This window comes from Podarcis vaucheri (genome assembly GCF_965113315.1).
Source record: "Podarcis vaucheri genome assembly, chromosome: 1".
Taxonomy (NCBI): Eukaryota; Metazoa; Chordata; class Lepidosauria; order Squamata; family Lacertidae; genus Podarcis; species Podarcis vaucheri.
The window spans coordinates 11,787,643-11,812,206 of record NC_138759.1 but is presented as its reverse complement, the minus strand read 5'-3'; the positions used below and the strand labels follow the sequence as shown (position 1 = coordinate 11,812,206).

At 43.8% G+C, this 24,564-nt stretch overlaps 1 protein-coding gene across 1 annotated transcript in view; it reads right to left on the bottom strand.

Annotated features, from left to right (window-relative positions):
• Positions 1–24,564, bottom strand: part of BRF1 (BRF1 general transcription factor IIIB subunit) — a 209,716-nt gene that overhangs the window by 5,214 nt on the left and 179,938 nt on the right. The window contains exons 16-17 of the mRNA XM_082217898.1: positions 5,443–5,494; positions 2,086–2,254 (exon numbers count right to left, since the gene is read on the bottom strand). Coding sequence (XP_082074024.1) covers positions 2,086–2,254; positions 5,443–5,494 — 221 coding nt within the window. The remainder of the gene's footprint in view (positions 1–2,085; positions 2,255–5,442; positions 5,495–24,564) is intronic.

Below are 24,564 nucleotides of genomic sequence, written 5' to 3'. Positions count from 1 at the left end.
AAGGGGCTTCTTCCTCTGCCCCTACAGCCACATGGAACTGCATGCACCTACCTGCGTACAGTCACCTCTGGCTGCCAGGCCAGTGCTTGAATACAAGGCTTAGCTTAGTTAAAATCTGAGGCCTTCTGCTCTCGCTCTCTCTCACTCACACCACACCAAAAGAGAGAGGAATAGTCCTTTCTTTCCATCCAATTCAGGTACCTTCACAGTTCTCTCCTGTCCTGTCTTGCCTCTGACTCATTCTGTTATATTCACTCATGTCCACTTTCCCCCTGATAACCCAGGGAACCCTTTTCTCAGCGACACTTAATGGTCAATGGTAACACAGATGTGTGCATGCTGGCTGAATCTGCTTCTGCAGTAAATCATTTAAATTATAATCTGCCCCCCATTCTAAAAGCTTAGGGAGACTTAGGGAGAGATTAAAGTTTTCAAAAACTGCCTTTTCCAGTTAAAAATCAAATTAAAGTGGCTCCAACTCCGCTGGCTTAGACCTGATTTGTTTGAACCTCTTTACATTTAGGCTTGCAACTTGCATCAGATTAAACATCCTCCAAATGCTATTGCACATATATCATGCTCTTCCTTCAAAGAGCTCAGAGTGGTACATATGGGCCTGCCTCCTTCCTTCCTTCCTTCCTTCCTTCCTTCCTTCCTTCCTTCCTTCCTTCCTTCCTTCCTTCCTTCTTCCCTATCTTCATTGGGAAAGTTAGGCTAAGAGACAAGCTTTTGAACTTGGATCTCCCCAGTCTAAGTCCAACACGCTAACCACTATACCACACCGTCTCTTCAAATGTATGTAGAAATGATTGCCAAAGAGTGTAGCTCTATTTGTAGCTGCTGCTGCTGCATTTTCTTTTCTTTCTTTTTTTTATAAACAGGGTTTTAATTGGTTGCAATTTTACGGATGTGCTGAGCATATGGCTAAATGCTTTAGTGGATCATGCAATAACACAACTCTCTCCCCCTCTTGATGGAGATGTTCATCTCTAGGGGTATACTTTAATCTTGATTTTCTTATCAGTACATTTCTCTGCTTTTGATCTGGCTTTCAACATCCCTAGGCTGACTAACTAACTGGCTTGAGCAAATAAGGAGGGCCTTAAAATGCACTGGCAAATTTCCAAAGGATGGGAATTGCATGGCTCTAAGAGTCACAAATGAGATGGTCGGCTGGCCTGGATCATGGTGCAATTGAACACTTGGTGACGCAATGCAAATTTGTGATGCAAATTTATCAGTGTTTGCATAACAGGGAGACAAAAATATGTTTAGAATGGTTTTAAAAACAATAATAGAGGAGAAGTGATTCAGTAAGCTCTAACTAATTTTGTACAGTTACTAGTACTGATACTATTTAATATACAAAATTATTATCATTGCAATTCTTTCAGCTTCATTCAGCCCAGGCACACATCTCTAGATGCATTTCTCTGGGAGTGCAATTCTAATCATATTTCCTAGAGGAGAAAGAGTTTCCTGCAGTCTGAATGACCCCTTTCCACTCAGATCAAACCACTCTGTTGTGATTATTCTATAGACCATGCACAAAAGCTGAAAACGGCACCAGCGCGAAATTAAGTGTGTAGAGACGATGGCGCAGTAAATAATCAACACTCCAGCATCAGCCTTCTCCCCTTGACACTGTCAGGCACCACAATTAGTGGGTTCTGTGTCAAGTCTTTGGCTATACATATTTACACTGTAACGAGAAGTTTCCGTGCAGCAATAATGCTGTACCCCCAAGTTCGGAGTGTGTTCTCAGCTCTGTCTGTAGACGCTGAATTCAATCGACTCAATGGCTCCCACCGCCGAAAGACTGTCTTGCTAAGAAATGTTTATGAGCGTTACTCAAGCCTGGAAGTACTGTCATGGTGTACATCACAACAACAGAAGAAGGTTGGCAGCCTAACTCCATGGTAGCCCCATGGAGTCCTTCTGTTACCTGAACTGATGAAGACGTGCAGGAGCTGGAGAGAAAGGTATCTGGAACATTAGTATAGAGCTGCCATTACTGGGGTAAGGAGGGGTTTTGGCCTTTCTTTAAGTGGATGGGTGTTTGCAACGGATGAAGTTAAGACCTACCATTTCCCCCCATCAGCTGTAGGGCACTCATACAGTGCTCCTCTTCCTCCTCGACTTCTTCTTCTTCCACTTCTTCCTCATGGTTGTACGAGACGGGCCCGGATTCTACCAATACGTTTGCTGGCTTTTCAGCTACTTGGGCCTCTGTCTGAGTGCTTGGAAAGATTGCCTGCAAAGGATAAGAAAAGCAATAATAATAATAAGAAAAACCTAGACCCATCGCCTCTCACCTTTCCCCTTTAAAATCCCCAACTGAAAGGAAGAGAAAATCGCTTGGCAGATTCCTTATTGTCCCCCTATCAAAGCTCCTCGTTAAGAAGCTTAGAGCTATTCTGGGGGATGCTCCCGTTCTCCTGTGCAAATTCAGAGTTGTTTGGATATTTCAAAGCATGGCCAAAGGCTGAATGAGGAAGATGTTGCAGGTGGATATTAGCACGTAACAAGGTACAAGCTCTTAAAAGCGACACTATTTGGGGAAACTATTCGGGGGAAATTGTAAGTGTTTTCTCTCAATAGGTTTGCCTTTATCCAAACCGTCTTTAACCATCTTTACGATTGTGTAGGCACAAATGAAACGAAGTGATGTGCACAACGCCCAGTGAATTAGGTACCATTCAGCTGCAATTAGAGAAAGAGTTAACAATTCATTGTGCAATTTTGCATCCAACTGTTTAATTAGGAGGAGGGCCACAACTGATTGGTGCAACACCTGCTCCAAGTGCAGAATGAATCAGAGAATTACAGAATCATAGAGTTTGAAGGTACACCCAAGAGTCCTGTAGTCCAGCGCCCTGCAATTCATTTTATTTCCTTTTTAATTTGTATACAGTCATACCTTGGATCCTGAATGCCCTGGAACTCAGACGTTTTGGCTCCTGAATGCCGCAAAACCCAGAAGTGATTGTTCTGGTTTGCGAACGTTCTTTTGGAACCTGGACATCTGACAGTTCTTCTGATTGGCTGCAGGAGCTTCCTGCAGCCGATCAGAAGCTGCAATTTAGTTTTTGAACGTTTTGGAAGTCGAACGGACTTCCGGAACGGATTCCATTCGACTTCCAAGGTACGACTGTACTGACTTTCTGCATTACTATACACAAGGAGGCTTACAGCAACAAGATATACAACAAAGAGCACATGAACTGATCCAATACAAAAAGTCATAATAAAACAAAACTTCAAAATGTTTGTTGGACCAGAAGTTTGGCAGCATGAGCAGCCGAAGCCAGATGATGGATGGGGATGGGTTCAACCTCTGGCATGTGACCTATGAGGATTATGAGAAGACTCATGCCTGAGACTTTTTGAAGCTCTTGCCAAATGGAGCAGAGCAAAGAGAGGCAGGCAAAGAGTTGGGCCAATGGGCTGAACTCCTAATTAGGCAGTTTGATCTGCTGTAGAGGCATCGCTGATACTCAGTGAACTGGCAACCAGACCATCAACTCTCATTTGACACCAAGGGGATATTTACAAAGAGAGAGGTACAACGTACAGAAAACAGGAAAATAAAAGCAAGCTTCACAAGACTTCTAGCAGTGCAAGCTTTTGCGCAACTGCTCTGCCAGGGGATGTGCTGTGCTCCCATCTGACAGGTTGCCCCAGCTACTCTGGGTGCCTTCCAACATAAGAAAACCTTCCCTATACAGGGCTGCCTTCAGATGTCTTCTAAAAGTTGTATAGTTATTTATCTCCTTGCATGAGCACTAGGCACAACCATTGGTCTTTAGTGTCACTTAGCTGTCCTGTGGAGCCCCTCAAAAAGACAAGAGACACATCTACTATATATTTTGGAAAGCTGTTTGCCTGTTCACTCTGCATTTGGACACCTATTAAGGTACGGCAACCTCATTTTGCATGGCGGTTCCCGAGATCAAGGAGTCAGTTTTTGTTTTCGTTTGGATACAATAAGGCAGCGTTCGAATCAAGATGGCAGAACCTTTCAAAACTGCACCGATTTTTTTTGTTTTGTTTGTTTCTTAGAATTTCTGAGCTGAAAGCTGGGTACAAGGCTGTTAGTATTCTAATAATAATAAATACACAGTGAAGCAAAGCAGAAGCAGATAAGTTCTCTTGATTAACGAGGTGCCAGTTGAAACCAGAACTATTCAGACAATAAAGAACTAGTGCAGGAGTTGGCTAGGATATGGCTGTAGTTCAGGATTCCTCAACCTCGGCCCTCCAGATGGTTTGAGACTACAATTCCCATCATCCCGGACCACTGGTCCTGCTAGCTAGGGATCATGGGAGTTGTAGGCCAAAAACATCTGGAGGGCTGATGTTGAGGAAGCCTGCTGTAGCTGGTTTCCAGTTATCCCATCCTGCCAGCTGAAAGGCAGAGATTTTCAAGGACAGCCCCAAATAAGCCTAACAGCAATAGGTCAAGAGGATAAGAGCTTTTCCCTTTCATGTTACCTCTGCTCTTGCTTGCCAAGACAATTATGCAACCCCAGATCTCCTGTACTCCGCTGCAGGGAATTCAGGTATCAAAAGAAACAGACACGGCAGTAATAGTGGTAGAAGAAGCGCCATCCCCATTTATATTAATTGTTATGCCAGGAGTTTCCATCTGCCTTGAATGTTTTCACAGAGGAATGGCTGAATTTAAAAGAGCTACAATTGAACCATTATTTTAAAAAATTGCACAACCCTAATTAAAACGTGACCTTCTTCTAATTATCATGTCCATTTCCTGAATGTCTCCGTTCTAAAAATGTGCAGGTTTTTCTAATGAGGGTGCATACAAAGCAGGAAAAAAAATTATTTCCCTTGACATGAGCGCAAGCTGTTTTTGGAGGGGGTGGAGGATGGGATCACGTGTTCTTAATCATTTTAAATGTGAAGCTGTCAAAGTCCTCTTTTAGCAGAACTCCCTGAATTGGTTTCTGAACTGAAGTTTGGCTTTTAAATTCACACGAAGGATGTGTGTGCTTTCTTGCCCCACTTCAGAAACAGCAAAAACATGTCAAGCCGTCAAATCTAGCCAGCAAAAGTTTAGAAAGGTGCAAGAGTTCAGAGATTTATGCCTAGGGGTTGAGTAAAAGCGTATTGCACACGTTTTGCAAACTACCAGTATGCACTGGTTTGGTATTTTAGTTCAGCCAGTTAGTTACAGTGTGGGGGGTGGGGAATAGAAGAGGCACTTTGTTTTATTCTGGGACGATTTTTTGGCTGAGGTCCTACTCAGTTCAGAACCATAAAGCTAGAAGGAACCAGCGGTCACCCAGAATCCCATTCTGCCTCACAGTGCGAAAGAAGCAGAGAACAGCTGGATGGAAGAAAAGGGCTTGCAGAGCAAATGTAAAGACTCGGATGACTCTTCAGGTCCTGGGATTTTTAGAAGGTTCAAACAAAACACTGTACCTCTTCTGTTGCAGGCTTTTTTGCTAGCTGCGTCGAAATCAAGGGTCTTAACCTGAACGGAAGAAGAATTCAAAATGTTAGACCCTGTATGTGAAACAGAAAGGAAAAGCTTGAGCTAGTCTATCTAGAAAATGTTAAAGAACCAGTTCAACTGGCCCCCTTCCTGCTACAAAATGAAAAACAAAGATCCCACGGAAAAGCGTCTGACGAGAATTAGGAGAAAGATCAGCCAGTAACAGCTCAGTTAACAAACCACCGCCTAATAATAAATTCACATCAGGTCACTCTGCACCAACAATAAAAACCTTACAGGATCAGGCTCATCCCGCATGATTCTCTATATATTTGGGTTTTTGGTGACCCATTTTGGGCTCTTAATCTTTTCCTAAGCTGCTTGAGACTTTGTTGTTAGTAAGTCAAATAAATAAACAAGAAAGACCTGGCAGAGTTGCAAGAAAGTTCACCTGAGAGCAGCGTTAAGATTCCTGAAGCCCTGGAGAGTATACTCCGAGGGCAGCTTGCTATGGAAACAAGGAGTGGCATTATACAGAAGCAACAGCCACCCTGTCTTGCATGGCAATCCATTTCTGGCGTAATACCGAGGACCCAGAGGAGGTTCAATTTGCTACCTATCTTCTGAACTGGCCCAATAAGTAGTTGCAAAGGCACACTTTGAAGCGTATCGCCTGCTCCTTTGGCTGCTTTAAAATGTGTTACAAAAACACTTTATCTCATTTAAAATTGAATTTATTTTAATTTTTGCTAAGCATTTGTCTGCAGGCTGCAAATATGTGAAGGGCTGATTGTGCAGAAGGTTATTACAGCATTATTTTCTATGTATATAATTACAGTAAGCTACCCTAAGACTACAAGGAAGGGAACAAAATGCATTAAAAATAATCATTTAAAAAAGTCAGAGGAATCGGTTTTATCCAGTTCTCTCTGTTCTTCAGATTCACGGTGTCTTAGTGTACACCGATGAGCAGCATCCGAAATGTTACAGCCGCTCAAAGAAACAATGGCAAACCCTGCAGTGCATTTCCCTCCCTTGGGCTGTGGGTGTTTCGCTTTTAAAACTCCAAATTCTGTTATCTGAATAAATGTGGTCTGCTTAGCTTGCGTAATTTAAATGGTTTTCAAGTAAAAATGCACAGGATTTTCAAAATGTTTGGAAGGTTTTTGGAAATGTGCGAGGGTTAACCCAGGTCATGGAAGGCAAAAGAATGGAAATGTTGGTTAGATGGACTGTGCAGGGCACCTTCCTACTAAGCTATGGGAGACTTGTCCTTATGAGAAGCAGTAGCAACAACATGGCCTAGTTGATTCCTAGCGACATTTAAAAACGTGAACCCATCAGTCGGACAGGGGCAGAACCGCTGGAAAACGAACCCAGAAGGATGATCCACTGTGATTATCCCGTGAACCCCCCTGAGATCTTATGATGAAGGGTGGTTTATAAATCTAATAAAGAATAAATAAAATAAAATAAAATAAAATAAATACTACTCTGAGATATAACCTTTGAGAAATCTAATTCCCTTCTAAAGTCATATTCCCTGCCAAGATCCTGATAAAAACTGTACACCAGAGCCACCAAAGCAGTCTGGCCCGCTTCCTCTATTGATATTTCAAGAAAAGAAGATACTGTTAAAACTTGCCCCCTTAATACAAAGCTGAGGTGACCAACATGAGTCTGCGCCGCCCCGCCCCGCCCCGCCCCCCCGATCAAAACTCAGTTAACAAATCCTTCTCCATTGCCTTGTAGCAAATCCCTCCCCACTGTTAATCAGTTCCCCATTAAGACTATTCATGACACCCCTAAGCTAGCTCCAGTTTGAACTGGGCTCTAGACCCCGGTTTAAGGGGAGCCGTCCCTATCAGGGAAGCAGATAGCATTGTGGTCTAAACCACTGAGCCTCTTGGGCTTCCCGATCAGAAGGTTGGTGGTTCAAATCCATATGATGGGGTGAGCTCCCGTTGCTCGGTCCCAGCTCCTACCAACTTAGCAGTTCCAAAGCACACCAGTGCAAGTAGATAAATAGGTACCGCTGCGGTGGGAAGGTAAATGGCATTTCTGTGCGCTCTGGTTTCCGTCACAGTGTTCCCTTGCACCAGAAGCGGTTTAGTCAACCCCATAGTCGCCTTTGACTAGACTTAACCGTCCAGGGGTCCTTTACCTTTTCCCCACCAGGGAGGGGCTTCTCTTCCACACCCACCCTTTGTTAAGTGTCGTAAGTGGGGTGCCAATTTGCTTAACTGCAGTTCGCACAGGACCTTAGGGAGCAAAGTTACGGCCTACCAAGAGGTAAGTGCAGCACAGACAGCTAGAGGGTGATTTTAATGGATAATCACTTAGTTGCATCTTCACATCATTAAGCATCAGTGCAGAAGACATTAAAGGTCTTCGTTTTAAAAAAAGAGACAAGAATGGTGGTGATTATACTGATTAGCCACTGCAACCAGAATGTGCTGGCATCATAGGAGAAACCACACTTCCCACCAATACCCTGAAGACATCCTCGCCTCCCAATTAGGAACAAGCTGTTGAAGAAGTCCCCAGGGAAACCAGAATCTGTTGACATTTGTTTTACAGACGAGGAGGGTTCATATACACCCTGAAAGTAGTTAGGCTCCGCTGCAGTACAGAGAATATTCCACTTTCCTTTTAAGTATAATGGTGCAATAATTGGCATTCCCTTCCCCTCCAAACCCAACTACCGAAATATATAAGGAACTGTGGTGTGAGCAGATTACTGACCTTCACAAATAACTGGTTAGATCCATTTTTTAATTTCCACCCAAGGAATGTTGTTCCCCACCTCATGGGGAATCTTGCAATAGCTTGCATTTATCAATAAAAAGTTAAACTACAGTGCAAAAAGGATAAGATATTAAGATAAACCTAAGAAAAGCTTAAACAAATCCTAGAACACATATAGCAACAGCCAGTAATAAAGTATTATAATAGAAAATTAACAGAGAGCCAACCACCTTCTCTGCTTGCACAACCTGCAATCATCTCCTGACTTCTCAATGAACTGGAAGGTAAAAAGTACAGCAACCTGTTTTCCCTAGTGACCAACCAGGTGGTGATGAGAAACCCAAAACAAAGATAGCCCTTTCCTGCTCATTTTCGCTTCTTCAGATGCAGAAGGTGCCTGCTTCAGTCCACAGCTGGCAGCTGGATGGAGAAACAGTCTGATGCAGTTTAAGGTTGCTTTCTGCTTTCCCAGAAACTGTATTTAGTGGCATGCAGCCTCTGTTCCCCAGACTAATAGTCATCAGTAGCCATATCCTCAATGAATTTATCCAACCTTCTTTTCAAGCGGTCCAGCTTGGTGGCAATCACTACATCTCAAGGTAGCAAATTCCACAGTTTACCTACGCACTATGTGAATTCGTTCTCCTTTTGTCTCTCCAGAATCTCCAGTGTTCACTTGGAGGACTCTGGAGTCCAGTATCTCTAGCATCTAGTTCTCTCTATCCATTATCTGCAAAGCGTTGCATCGTTTTATAAATCTGTCATGCCCCCTGCTTGTCTTCTCTCCCCCTCCAAAACTGTACTAATCGCCAGTTGATAAAGGGTTTCATAATGGAGAAGCTGGGATTGGTGGCTGGTTGTAAGAAGGTAGTGTGAACTCTGTAGGGCACAGCCCCATTCGTCCTTATGGACCCACGGCCTTTCGCTGCCTTCAGCCTCTTGATTCTTCTCATTTTCCTTTTGTCCCTCCTGGCCAAACTGACTTCCCTCTGAAGGCTCTTCCACAGAGTGGGGATCACAACAGAAAAACCCTGCTCACTGCAGCCTCCCAAGGGCACGGCAACAAAAGCAGGACCTCTGTGGCAGATTTCAGAGCGTACAAGGTGGAGAATGCCACATAACCTACGGGGCCGTCTCTCCTGGTATGCCCCGCGGAGGATCTTAAGGTCCACAAATGACAACATTTTGAAGGTCCCAAGTCACAAGGTGGTTAGGTTGGTCTCAACTAGGGCCAGGGCCTTTTCAGTACTGGCCCCGACTTGGTGGAACGCTCTGTCACAAGAGACTAGGGCCCTGCAGGACTTGACGTCTTTCCGCAGGGCCTGCAAGACAGAGCTGTTCTGCCTGGCTTTTGGTTTGGACTCAGTCTGACCCTTATGTTTCCCTCCCCTTATGGTTTTGACTTTTAAAATGAGGCTGCTTTTTAAATTGCATTTTAACCTGTATTTTAATTTTTTTTCTTTTTTTTTCCTTATTATGTTTTTACTCATATTTTATTGGTGTTAGCCGCTCTGAGCCTGGCTCTGGCCAGGGGAGAGCGGGGTATAAATAAAAAATATTATTATTATTATTATTATTATTATTATTATTATTATTATTATTACATCAGGAGTCCTGGGCAGCAAACCGGGAGCACCAACAATAATTTCACCAATTTATTTCCCTCTAAGGCATTACACACAATACTGCTTCTCCTCTCCCTACCCCTCCCTCCCTCTCTCTCTTTTTTAAGAGAGGGAAAATAGTTTATGCCTTTTGGCCGATCACATTCTCCATAGGGAGCAATTCTCCCTTTTACTGTACATGATGTACAGAAAAGTTTTCACAGTGCTGGGTATTCTTGCTGGCGCTTTTTTTTTTTAATACTGCAAATGCCCTGACCTCCTTACAAGAAAGCAGCCTTCTGCCATCCCGGCCATATGGAATCGTAAATGGCTGGCTGCCATGGCTACAAATATTGGCTCCTTCTGCTGTCTCGTTTAACCAGTGAGGGCTCAGTTACTGAGAGATATGCCATCATTGGGGGGAAAGAAAAAAAACAGCTGTTTTCTAGGCTGAGGTAGAAGCAGACACTGCTCTTCAAGCTCAAAGAACCCCTGAAAAGAAGAGCCCAAGTCTTTTATTCCAGCTTTTCAACAGACGGGTCTTGCCGCAGTTGGCACAAACCACATATGTTTCTTTGATTATTCAGATTTATTATTATTATTATTCTGGGGAAGGGCAAAGAGGAGCCTAATAAAATTGGGTAGATTCAGAACAGACAAAAGGGGGAGCAGGTTTATGGAATTTGCTGCCGCAAAATGTGGTAATGGGCACTAGCCTAGGTGGCTTTGAAAAGAAAATATATAAGTCCATGAAGGATAGGTCAATCCAATGGCTAACAGCTATGACATTAATAATATATAATAATAATAATTTATTATTTCTACCCCGTCCATCTGGCTGGGTTTCTCCAGCCACTCTGGGCAGTTCCCAACAGAATATTAAAAACACGACAAAACATCAAACATTAAAAACTTCCCTAAACAGGTGACAAGTGGGAAGTGCAGCATGGAGTGGTCCTGTACTGTGTTCTAGACAACTCACCTCTTCCAGGATACTCTATTACAGTGGTTCCCCCAACTCTCCTTCTGAACCACTTGTAAACTGCTGAGGTTCTTGGTGAACTACTTAATGGTTTTTCTTCCTGTTGCAGTAATTCTAATGAGCAGTGATAGGTGCTGTATAATAATAATAATAATAATAATAATAATAATAATAATAATAATAATTTATTATTTATACCCTGCCCATCTGGCTGAGTTTCCCCAGCCACTCTGGGCGGCTTCCAACTGAATATTAAAAACAATACAGCATTAGACATTAAAAACTTCCCTAAAGAGGGCTGCCTTCAGTTGTCTTTTAAAAGTAAAATAGTTGTTTATTGCCTTGACATCTGCTGGGAGGGCGTTCCACAGGGCAGGCGTCACTATCAAGAAGGCCCTCTGCCTGGTTCCCTGTAACCTTACTTCTCACAATGAGGGAACCGCCAGAAGACCCTCGGCGCTGGATCTCAGTGTCCGAGCTGAACGATGATTTTCAATTCTATTTTTGCAGCCATGCTGTGGACCACTTACCGTATTTTCGCCCCATAAGACGCACCGGCCCATAAGACGCACCCCCAGGTGCGCTGCGCTAATCCCGAAGCTTGGGGCGTGTGGAGCTCAGCACGCCCCAAGCTTCTGGGTGCCGGCAAGGTCTCCGCTAGCCGTGGGAGAGCCGGGCGCCTCTCCCAGGGCTAGCGGATCGCTGCGCTACACCAGAAACTTGGGGCGTGCGGAGCTCAGCGCGCCCCAAGCTTCTGGGTGCGCGCAAGCAGTCCGCTAGCCGTGGGAGATCCGCGCGGCTCTCCCATGGCTAGCGGATCGCTGCACTAATCCCGAAGCTTGGGGCGTGCGGAGCTCAGCACGCCCCAAGCTTCTGGGTGCAGGCAAGCTCTCCGCTAGCCCTGGGAGAGCTGGGTCTCCCACAGCTAGCGGATAGCTTCCTGAAGCCTGCATTCGCCCCATAAGACGCACACACATTTCCCCTTCATTTCTGGAGGGGAAAAAGTGCGTCTTATAGGGCGAAAAATACGGTAAGTGACAGTCATCTGCAGACCACAGTTTGGGAACCTCTCGCTCTATTGCAGTTCCCTTCCCCTCAATCCCAATGATGAGGGCTATTTTAGAAGCCCCGTGTTCCTAAGCAGTTGGTGGAGATCAGCATGGGAGAGCATTCCTGCCTTCATGGCCTGCTTGTGGGCATCTCAAACGCATCTAGCTTGCTGTCCATTCTGGTAAGGAGAAAGCTAGATCAGCTGGACCTTTGTTCTGGTCCAACAGGCTTCTTCTTCTGAAGGGTCTTTATTCCAGAGGAGATACCTTGCAAAATTTACTGTTGCTGTATGCTATATTTTATTGCACTTTCCCCCACATTGGAGTTCTTGCAGGACGCACCACTGTCTTGTACTAAATTGAAATACTTCTAGTTATTATTCATGGCTAATGAGCACAGTCCTAAGCACTGGAAGCCCCACAGCTCAATTAGACCTAAATCCTAGTCAGTGTCCTTACAATTTATGCATGCACATCCACCCACACTGGGGGAGGGGGTGTATCAACAGTGCTCCAGAAGAAATGATGTGAGTTGATAAAATAACCGATTGCCAAAAATACAGTGGTGCCTCGCAAGACGAAAAGAATCCGTTCTGTGATTCTCTTCGTCTAGCGGTTTTTTCATCTTGCGAAGCAAGCCCATTGACGGATTAGCGGATTAGCGCTATTAGCGGCTTTTAGCGGCTTATCTGCTGATCGGATCAGCTGATAAGCGGCTTAGCAGCTTAGAAAAAGGGGGGAAGGGGAAAAAAACCAGCAGGAACTCGCAAGACATTGTCGTCTTGCAAAGCAAGCCCATAGGAAATTCGTTTTGCGAAGCACCTCCAAAACGGAAAACTCTTTCGTCTAGCGAGTTTTCCGTCTTGCGAGGCATTCGTCTTGCGGGGCACCACTGTAAAGGCCCAGAAAATAGGAAAATCAACTAACAAGTTTTTTGTTGTTGTTTTTAAAGTTGATTAACCAACCACCTGTTGTCTAGCAGATTTAACTCAAATTGGGATAACACCAAAACCACAGGGGAAATGCTGAATGTAGTGAACGATAACTTACTAATGAAATGCAAAAGGCTACATTGTGATTTCCAACTGCAATAAAACAATGGAACCAAAACAGCTTCAAAATGAAGGTGAACACACCCCTAAGTCACAGTCCCACTGTTGAAAATTTGCCCCATACCAAATTAATCAGTCTACAACTGTTGATCAGTCTACATTTAAACTGCTTAGAGCTTTGAAATGAGTTGGTTTAAAGAAAAAACCACCCCAAAAGCAATAAATTGGTTGAACCAGCTTGAACGCTATCTAACTAGCACCCCGTCAAATGAGCTATTTAACACTGAGAGCTGACAAAGCTGACATTCTCCTGACAAAATGTGATTGGGATGAAATTTGTCACTGTGTCTGCTCACCGCTGAATCTGCTTAGCTCATGTTCTGTCTTCAATTGAGCTGTAGAAGATAACATCTAAGTTTGTCCTCTAGCTTAACAACTTAAAAGAAGATTCAATATAATGGATTCTGACAGGGCTGAAGCGCGCATAAATTGAATTGCCAAAGTGAACAAACACGGAGGGTAAGAAACAACAACAGGCAGGCTGCGGTAAACAGCTGCTTTTATTTGCTTTCATTCTATAAGTGAAAATTAGACCATGCAGACACCCTGGGAGCGGCCACGATATGAAAGTTAAATTAAGACACTCCATTTTGAAATAGGGTAAAGGGGGATGGAGCAAGGGAGAATCGTGTTAGCCACCCTGATCCCCTTGGATGTGAATGAAGGGAAAGAGAAAAAAATTCTTTTGAAATTTCATTCTGCTACCCAGGGTGGGAAGCCCATCTGTTCAAACAAGCTCAAATGAGACTGGGGGGCATAGTTCAACCTAAGGACCACATTCCCTTGTGGGGAAGCTCCCAGTCTACATGCCAGTGATGGTGGAGCAATGGATGCAATTCTCACCCTTGTGGATGTTACATTGCAGCCATTGGAAAAGGCAGAGGTTACTCTACATGTGTCATGGATTGGTTGAAGGCACCAACCTGGGGACTCTCCAAGGAAAGAAGGCTCCGAGCCCAGGGATTGGTAGTGGGACAACAATGAGAGGTCAGAGGGAGAAGAGGGAAAAGACTGGGAGGAGATGTCATAAGCTGAAGAGATAACAGGGCTCAGTGGGCTGGAAGTGTCTGTGGCAGAGAGATGTCCAGAATAAGAGGCAGAAGCTGAAGTAGGAAAGGAGTGAAGCTAAGGGGCAGAGATGGGTCAGGCTGGTGAAGAAGTACAGGGGGTCTCCTGCTGCAACAAGCTCCCCTCCCCTCTGGTCTCCCAGAACCAGGAGAGGCATGAAGTGGACGGAGCAAAGGCAAAGATGCCAGTGTAGTCTCAGATTGTTTGGGGGAAACCCTGGAGAGGAGGAGACCTAGGCAGCTGTGGGATGGCAGATACCTTCAGTCTCTGCAATTGCCTCACAGGGCCAAGATCTACCAAAGAAGAATTGCTGTGCTCATTAGGCATGGTGCTCCTGAGCCGAACCTGTTTCTTCTAATGAAGCGTTAGCTTCACTTACTCTGGGTGATTTATTGCTGGTTCGCTCCTGACAACATGCATATCTTCAACCAGGCAAGGAAAATACATTATCACAGTTGAAAGACACATTCCAAACAGGCAGAAACAGCTGCAGCAGGTGTAGAACTGGGTTGGTGAAGGGCAAGCCCTGGAGAGGGGAAATGGTCTAGACTCTGGGGAGGTTCCCAGAATGTATAACTTGTTGCTGAAATGGAATACACAAGATGAAACAGTTAAATCAGCTATGATTAAGTGGGCACAGGACATTGGTCATAACATTATGTTTGCTGACTGGGAATGGTTGTGGACCACCGGTATAAAATTTACGGCATGTAATGCCTTAAAGGAAAATATTATGAAAATGATCTATAGGTGGTACATGACCCCAGTCAAGCTAGCAAAAATTTATCATTTGCCTGACAATAAGTGTTGGAAGTGTAAAGAAACTGAAGGTACTTTCTATCACCTTTGGTGGACGTGCCCGAAGATTAAGGCTTTCTGGGAAATGATATATAATGAAATGAAAAAGGTACTTAAATGTACTTTCCCTAAGAAACCAGAGGCCTTTCTCTTGGGCATTGTCGGCCAATTGGTGTCAAAGAAAGACAGAATTTTTTTTATGTACGCTACTACAGCAGCAAGAATACTCATCACAAAGCACTGGAAGACTCAAGATCTACCCACTCTGGAAGAATGGCAGATGAAGGTGATAGACTATATGACATTGGCTGAAATGACCGGCAGAATCCGCGATCAGGGGAAAGAGACGGCGGATGAAGATTGGAAGAAATTTAAAATTTATCTAAAGAAATATTATAAAATTGATGAATGCTAAAATGTTGAGGTTTTTAGAAAGAAAAGGAGATTACAGCGACAAAAGATTAAGTAAAAGGAAAGAATAAATAAGGGACAAATTTGATAAAATTAAGTTTAGGATTTGCTGAAATAATTGTGGAAATTGGGATGTAGAAAGGGGAGGTTTGGGGGAGTCAGAGAAGTAAGGTTTATGAAAAAAGGATATGAAATTATACATGTTTGTTTGTTTGTTTGTTTGTATTGTCTATAAAAAGTTTTGTAAAACCAATAAAAAAATATTTTTTTAAGAAAAAGACTCTGGGGAGGTTCCCGGGGGCCAGACTGAGAGGCCTGGAGGGCTGCATTTAGCCCCAGGCCTGGGGTTCAAACCTAGCTAAGATGGAAGTGGGAGGAATTTTTTTAGAGCCAGCTTTTTTAAAAACAAAGGGAGGGCATGGAAAGGTAAGGGAGTGGCATAGCAAGGGTTCAGCTCCGCACACATATTCCTCTTTCTCTACTAATCAGATGCATTCCCTCCATCTCCACCCTGCTTTATGCTTGATGAGGTCAGGCCGACTTAAATAAAACAGTTCTGCTGCCATCACATCTAGTTTGAGCATGAATGGGGATGCAATCCCCAGCATGAGAAATCTCTTAGGCATGAAAATAAAGCCAGGCACCTTTGCCATCTACCAAAAGTCTTTCTAATCCCACTAAGAGCAGACAAGCATATTCTGGTAATTCCTTATTCCTAGCTCTAGGTTCTCCAATTTGTGCTTTTCTAAGAGTCAGAGAGAGGGAGGGAGAGATCTTAATCTTGAATAGTGCAAAGCACTGTTATACTATGTGAACCCCTTATTCCACCTGTTCATTTAACAGCATAATGGCAGCAAGGAAGAATTGGATTTTCCAAAGAATGCATGCTTTCTGTCAAGCACTCTTATAATGGAGTTCTATATTCTCTTGCTTCTCAACGAGAGATCTGCAAATCACAGCCAGTTCACCCAATGTCTCCAAGTGCTAAACCACTCACCTCTTTCCTATTCCCCCTGACCCTGCACCATACTTTGCTGCTCATGATGGCAGCTACGGACTAGTCCCATGTTTCCTTCCAATACCATACATGCATGCATGTGGATGGACAACACTGCCAAGCAACAAGGAAGCCAGTGCAAGCAACACCCACTGGGTGCAGCAGGTATACCAAGCAGGTCATGGGCTCCAGAGCAACACTGCAATGCAAGATTCTTGGATACCCCTTTCTAAGACTTACGGAAATAGCCTATCACTACAATCTGTGTTACCAGCACAATTTAAGTCTTGGCTGTAAGTGGGGCCACTGAGACATAAAGGGCTGGCACAGATCAATGCTTTGTTAAGAGGTTTGGCATGGGCCATGGAATCACACACTCCTTCCACAGCCCCCTTCTGCCCATCTTAACCCTGACTGGAGGTCTGCTCTCAATCTCTTAGTTGTGTTTCTTATGCCAGCACTGACCCTAAGAAGGTATGCTTATACAGTATGTCTGGCTGAAGCTCCAGCAAATGGTTACAGGTTGTCCTTCTCCAATATGGTGGCCTCCATATTTGGACTACAACTCCAGTTGTGCTGGTTGAGAATGACCAGAACATCTGCAGAGCTTTCTTCTGGGTAAGATTGTCTTCCATGAACACGGTCTTAACAGTGGCGTAAGTGACTGTGGAGGCCAATTCTTGATCCACACGTCCTTTCACAGTGGGGACATAGGTTTCTAGGTGGGAGTTGATCAGGGTGAGGGTTTGCAAAACGTGTCTTCCTCTTAGCACGTTTCTCCCTTTCGTCCTCAGTTATAGCATCTTCAAAGTCCATGACACCTTTGGTAAAGGCTGTTCTTCAGTTGGTGCACTCGCAGGCCAGTGTTTCCCAGTTGACAGTGTTTATACTGCATTTTTTTATATTTGCCTTGAGAGTCTTTAAACCTCTTTTGATGACCACCAGCATTACACTTTCCATTTTTAAGTTTGGAATAGAGTAGTTGCTTTGGAAGACGAACATCAGGCATCCGCACAACATGACCAGTCTAACAAAGTTGATGTTGAAGAATCATTGCTTCAACACTGGAGATCTTTGCTTCTTCCAATACACTGGCATTAGTTTGCCTGTCTTCGCAGGTGATGTGTAAAAACTTTTGGACACACGGTTGATGGACTCTTTCAAGAAGTTGGAGATGCTGTTCATAAGGGGTCCATGCTTCACAAGCATACAGTAAGATTGGTAGTGCAGTAGTTTTGTAAACAAGCATTTTGGTTTCCTTGCGAACATCCCAGTCCTCAAACACTCTGCAGAGCACCAGGTTTGTGAAGGCTTGTATACGTAATGAAATAGCCCAACTGTAAAACTGTGTGGAGAATTCAATCATTTAAAACTGTATGTAACGAGATACTAAATTTCTAAAAATCAAGGAACAAATTGTGCTCCTTGAATTACAGATAGGTAGCCGTGTTGGTCTGCCATAGTCAAAATAAAAAAATTCCTTCCAGTAGCACCTTAAAGACCAACTAAGTTAGTTCTTGGTATGGGCTTTCGTGTGCATGCACACTTCTTCAGATACACTGAAACAGAAGTTGCCAGATCCTTCTATATAGTGAGAAGGTGGGGAGGGGTATTACTCAGAAGGGTGGTGGGAATAGGAGATTGGCAGATAGCTGAGATGAGCCTGTTGACGACTCTTAACGACTGCAATAGGTCTTACAGGAAAAGGCAAGGGGTGAAAAGGTGAGAAATGGCTTAGTCATGTATAATAGGATAAGAATCCTTGAATTACGTTAAGGCTTATAGCAGAGCAATCTTAAGTGCAAGATTAACCACATTAGTGCTTTTAACCTCCTGACAAAGTTAGCCAATATTTGTGTTTTTTTAAAAATAAAACAAAACCCAGGCCTCATAAAAAGAATATAACGAGGGAAAAGACGAAAAGGAAAAACATACAGTAACCATTCATTTCCAGGAACATTCTACAGGGATTGTAATTATCCAAAGGTGATGCAAGATTCATTGCAAGCACTTCCTCTCTTGAAAGCACTTCCTTTTGCATAGCCATAATCCCCCCCCCCAACTCTATCAGATAACATTAAAAACCTCTTGCTGGCAAACACACAAAAACACAGAACAGGGGAGTGGGTAGTTTTTAAACAGTAACTGTGAAGTAAAAGAAATGGTTGAAAAAGATATTTCTACCTGCATGTGGTATGCAGCACATTAAAGAAAAATACCCACAACCATCTGGAAATCAACAGAACTTGGACTTTGTTTTGAGATTATCTTTCACTCGTACCTAATTATAAGCCACAAATCATTCCTTCTTGTTTGCAATTTATAGCATACGATTAAGGCAAATCTCTTATTTGAAAAGCAAACATTTCTCTAAAATTCCTGGCTAAAGCCATCTAATCAGATAGCTTCAAAGTGCCGCCCTGGAAAGATTGCCCACCTTCCTCCACAGAGGGTTGGAGAGGGAGAAAAAGCACATACACCCACTTTAACACATACAGTACTGTTCTGTGAAAGATACACAGAATTAAAGGAAATGTCAACAAATGTTTTAAAAGTTTGTTGTCCCTGAAGTATACAGTCACCGAAAAGCATAATGAATGCTAACTCCTTTCCCAAATCAAATCTCTGGGAAATAATCAGGCTTTGGCACAAGCAGAACGAGAGAGTTATCAGCAGGAAAACTCTGAAGTTATCAAATATCTGAAGGGTGTCACATGGAAGATGGAGTGAGCTTGTTTTCTGCTGCTCCAGAGGGACCCGAACCAATGGATTGAAATTACAAGAAAGGACATTCTGACTAAACATTGGAAGAACTTTCTGATGGGAAGAGCTGCTCAACAGCGGAACGAAATTCCTCAGAGGGAGATGGACTCCTCTTCACTGGAAGTTTCTAAGCAGCAGTTGCATGGGCACCTGTCATAGATTCTATACCTGCAATTTCTGCATTGCAGGGGATTAGACTAGGTCAGGCATGTCCAACAGGTCAATAATCGTGATCTACCAGTCAGTCACAATAATCGTGATCTACCAGTCAGTCAACAACTTTGGTCAATCCAAGGGGTAGATCACTGCCAGTTTTTTTTTAGTGGGAGTAGATCGCAGTCTCTTGGAAGTTGGACATGCCTAGACTAGACTAAAAAGCAGAGACATCACCTTGCCAACAAAGGTCCGTATAGTTAAAGCCATGGTTTTCCCAGTAGTGATGTATGGAAGTGAGACCTGGGCCATAAAGAAGGCTGATTGCCGAAGAATTGATGCTTTTGAATTATGGTGCTGGAGGAGACTCTTGAGAGCCCCATGGACTGCAAGAAGATCAAACCTATAAATTCTGACGGAAATCAGCCCTGAGCGCTCACTGGAAGATCGTGAAGCTGAGGCTCCAATACTTTGGCCACCTCCCTGGAAAAGACCCTGATGTTGGGAAAGATGGAGGGTACAAGGAGAAGGGGACGACAGAGGACGAGATGGTTGGACAGTGTTCTCGAAGCTACCAGCATGAGTTTGACCAAACTGCAGGAGACATGGAAGACAGGAGTGCCTGGCATGCTCTGGTCCATGGGGTCTCAAAGAGTCGGACACGACTAAACGACTAAACAACAAGACTAGGTGAACCTTGGGGGTTCCTTCCAACTCTACAGTTCTTAAAAAAAAAAAAAGCCTTTAAGAAGCACCTTAGAGTTAGCAGCAAGGATGCCTGCTGAGTCGCCACTGTTTGGATTTTTGAGTGGGTGCCATTGGGTGTCTTCAGTGTCCCCCAGAACAGTGACATACACAGGAGACAAGGAGAGAGAAATAGTGTTTCCACACCCACTTTACTTTTCTAAGGGATCTGGGTAAGAGTAGTATCCAGAATTGATCAAAGCTTGAAAAACGCATAGTGCTGAAAGGTTGCCTTTTCAAGGGAGAGAAAGACAACCACCTTCACAACCTCCTGGCCGTGGCTTTGTGGGCACTAGGGGAAGTCCTCAAAGGCACCACTGTGGCACCATGTTGTCAACTCCTGCATTACAGTTTTATAAGTACCCATAATAATGATAATAATACAGGGAAGTTATAATAATAATAATAATAATAATAATAATAATAATAATAATAATAATTTATTTATACCCCGCCCATCTGGCTGGGCTTCCCCGGCCACTCTGGGCGGCTTCCATTTAAGTTCTTAAATGCTTGATGTTTTATTGCATTTCTAATGCTTTGCTGGGAGCCGCCCAGGGTGGCTGGGGCAACCCAGTCCGATGGGTGGCATATAAATTATTATTATTAATATTCTAAAGATGCCCTTGGACTTTAGAAGAAACACAACAACAAATAAATGTTACTCAACCCTCTCCTTAAAAGCTTGCTGAAGTTTCATGAAGCTGGTTTCATGCTGAGTCACTAACGCATTCAAATGGTCTACAAACAACAATTATCTGCAATTAGCACACAGACTGGAGACTCAGTCCTGGAATAGCATAGTACTTCCAAGGTAGATTGGGCCATCCAGTATAATTGAATTTATCTGCTCCATGGTGCCAGGATACACTTAAATGAAGAAAGGAAGAAAAAACTCTGCCAACATACAACAGAGCTGGCTCCAGAAAACTGACTGCTCAAGCATATGCAGAATGTGACCCTGGTATCTTTACTGGAGTACCAGAGGCTTAATTTTGGGACAGCATGTTTTATCACTGGTCCTCCCTTCTCCCCACACACCACACACACAAGACAATGCCTGGATTACTTGTGCGGTTGGGACCAGCCTATCCAACACAGGTTTATCCACTCAAACTACAAACCTAACCTTGGCGCTGTCGACGGTGACCCTTTGCTGGCGGAGGAGCTTAACCTCTTCTTTGCTCGCTTCGAGAAGGAGCCACCTGAGACGCCGGTATTACAGCCACCAGCCCATAGGGGCCCCTCATTCACTGTAGAGGAGTACGAGGTGAGACAAGTATTGAGGATGGTGAATCCGAGGAAGGCGGCTGGACCTGATGGCATCACTGGAAAGGTGTTGAAGGGTTGTGCGGATCAGCTGGCGAGGGTCTTTACTAAGATCTTCAACAAGTCCTTACACCAGTCTATGGTCCCACCCTGCCTGAAGTCGTCAACCATTGTCCCTCTGCCTAAAAAATCCACAATCAGTAGTTTGAATGACTACAGACCAGTTGCATTGACTCCAATCATCATGAAGTGTTTTGAGAAACTGGTGCGCCGTCATATTATTTCCTGTCTTCCATCAACTTTTGACAACTACCAGTTTGCATACAGGGCAAATAGATCCACAGAAGATGCTATCACCACCACTCTCCATGCTGCTCTGTCCCATCTGGAGCGGCCAGGGAATTATGTGAGGCTGCTGTTTGTGGATTTTAGCTCTGCTTTTAACACTATCCTCCCCCATAGACTGGTGTCCAAGCTAGAGACGATTGGACTCCCCAACTCCACCTGTCTCTGGGTTTTGGATTTTTTGTCAGAACGTTCTCAGAGGGTTAGAGTAGGGTCACATGTGTCCACAGCCCTCAGCCTTAACACCGGCTCACCACAGGGTTGCGTGTTGAGTCCCCTGCTCTATGCTCTCTATACGTATGACTGTACAGCCATCTATTCCAGCAACAAAATCATCAAGTTTGCTGATGATACTACGGTGGTGGGGCTCATTTCGGGAGGGGATGAGTCCGCCTATCGGGACGAGGTGGAGCGGCTCTGTGTTTGGTGTGGAGAGAACAATCTGGCTCTCAATACGGCTAAGACCAAGGAATTGGTGGTGGATTACAGGGGAAAAAAGGCGGACATTCAGCCCTTGTATATCAACGGGGAACAGGTGGAGAGGGTGGCGGAATTCAGGTTTTTGGGAGTGACTATGGATCAGGGCATGACTTGGAGCGCAAATACCACTGCTTTGGTGAAGAAGGCCCAGCAGAGAATTTATTTCCTCAGACTTTTAAAAAAGAACAATCTGAGTGAGAGACTGCTGGTGTCCTTCTACCGAGGATCTATAGAGAGCATACTTACATATTGTATTTGTGCTTGGTTCTCCAGTTGTACAGCTAGGGAGAGAAAGGTGCTCCAGAAGGTCATAACCACAGCCCAAAGGATTATTGGTCAACCTCTCCCACCTTTGGAAGAACTGTACGGTTCCCGTTGCCTTAGGAAAGCAAACAACATCCTGCGGGATCCATCTCACCCGGGATACAGTCTGTTTGCACTACTGCCTTCTGGCAGGAGGTATAGAAACATCAAGTCTAGGACAAATAGACTGAAAAACAGTTTCTATCCAAGAGCTGTGGCCTTTTTGAATGCTGTAACTCGATAGTGAGACCGGGGAGTTTGATGGGTGTGGGTGTGGGTGTGGGTGTGGTTGGAAGGTGGTTTGTTTGGTTGTTGCTGTTGTTTTGTTTTTGTTGTTTTTAAGGGTTGGCATCCAATTTCGTTGCACTTGTGCAATGCTGCACTAGTGTAATGACAATAAAGAATCTATCTATCTATCTATCTATCTATCTATCTATCTATCTATCATTTCTGCACAAAGTTCACTCTACACCTCAATGTAAGGTGGCCTTTGTGTCTTGACTAATTTGTCTTTCAATTTGGTGCACATTCATCAGCTATCAAGCTTATTTACTCCTTCTAGGGATGCGCGTCTAAACCACTGAGCCTCTTGGACTTGCTGTCTCATAGGGCTGGGAGGTGAAATCCACTTCAAATTGTGAAGCATCCAGTTTGAGCCCAGCAATTCCTCAATACGTTACTGGATGTAGCTATGCGCCTAATTCTACTTTGACCCATACCCTGATCTGGAGTCATGCTAACAGCACAATTCTATGCTTGCTTGGAAATAAGTGCCACTAAGTTTAATAGGCCCTACTCCCAAGTAAATGGATACAGGATTGCAGTCGTAAGTGATGTGAAGGATGCTGTTTTTTTATATCTAACACTTTTCATATCTATTTCACTGGGAAATATGGTGTCAACGTAGGAAATGACTATCTTTACTTTGAAATACACTGCCAAGTAGCCTAAGGCATTATTAGGCCAGCGCCGAGGGCCTTCTGGCGGTTCCCTCACTGCGAGAAGCAAAGTTGCAGGGAACCAGGCAGAGGGTCTTCTCGGTAGTGGCGCCTACCCTGTGGAACGCCCTCCCGCCAGATGTCAAAGGGAAAAAAAACAATTATCAGACTTTTAGGAGACATCTGAAGGCAGCCCTGTTTAGGGAAGCTTTTAATATATGAAGGACTATTGTATTTTAATATTTTGTTGGAAGCTGCCCAGAGTGGCTGGGGAAACCCAGCCAGATGGGCGAGGTATAAATAACAACAACAACAACAATTAACAGCGTATCATAAGTTTTGCCAGAGACATACAAAGTATTTTGGGTTCTCCTCCTCAGGAGTTGCATACTAAAACAAAAACAAAATAAATGCTGGGGGTGGGATAATTACAGTGGTAACTCGGGTTACAGACGCTTCAGATTACAGACGCTTCAGGTTACAGGCTCCGCTAACCCAGAAATAGTACATCAAGTTAAGAACTTTGCTTCAGGATGAGAACAGAAGTGGTGCGGCAGCAGCAGGAGGCCCCATTAGCTAAAGTGGTGCTTCAGGTTAAGAACAGTTTCAGGTTAAGAACGGACCTCCGGAACAAATTAAGTTCTTAACCCGAGGTACCACTGTATGCCAAACTAAAGTTTAGCACATATCTCTTATTCATCATAACTCACAGTGTCTTGTTTGTGTGAGAAACAGAATGATTAAGTACAGTTGAAAATGAATGAGGCACGAGGGAGAGCCTATCAGGGTGGATTGATTTAAATCAGCCAGAAAAAAAACATTTTAAATCAAGTTTTCCTTTGCAACCTCTTCACATATTTCCTAAACAGTGCAAATTTGATCATTAAATCATGTTTATCTGCAACTAAACCAAGTATGATTTACACTGTTGTTTCCTTCTTAACCAGGGCTTGCATCTCACTGCGTCAATGCATATATTTTGCTACAGAAGCCTAGAACTGCAGAGTTGGAAGAAACCACAAGAATCATCTAGTCCAACCCACTGCCTTCAATGCAGGAATCTTTTGCCCAACGTGGGGCTTGAACCCACAACCTTGAGATTATTTTCTCCTAGAAAAGGAAATGGCTTTAAAATATGAATAGATCAGCCATGGAAGTTTCTGAGTTTATGAATGGGAATTCTGTAATCTCAGCCTGCACAATTTTGGGTTCTCTTCATTTCTGCTTCGTTCTCACAAAAACTTAGTAAAAAGGTCCATGGAGGACAGGTAGAAGCAAAGCCTGTGACTTAATGGCAACCTACAGCAGATTATTTTCTTGAGATGAAAATGAAATGCTTATTTTT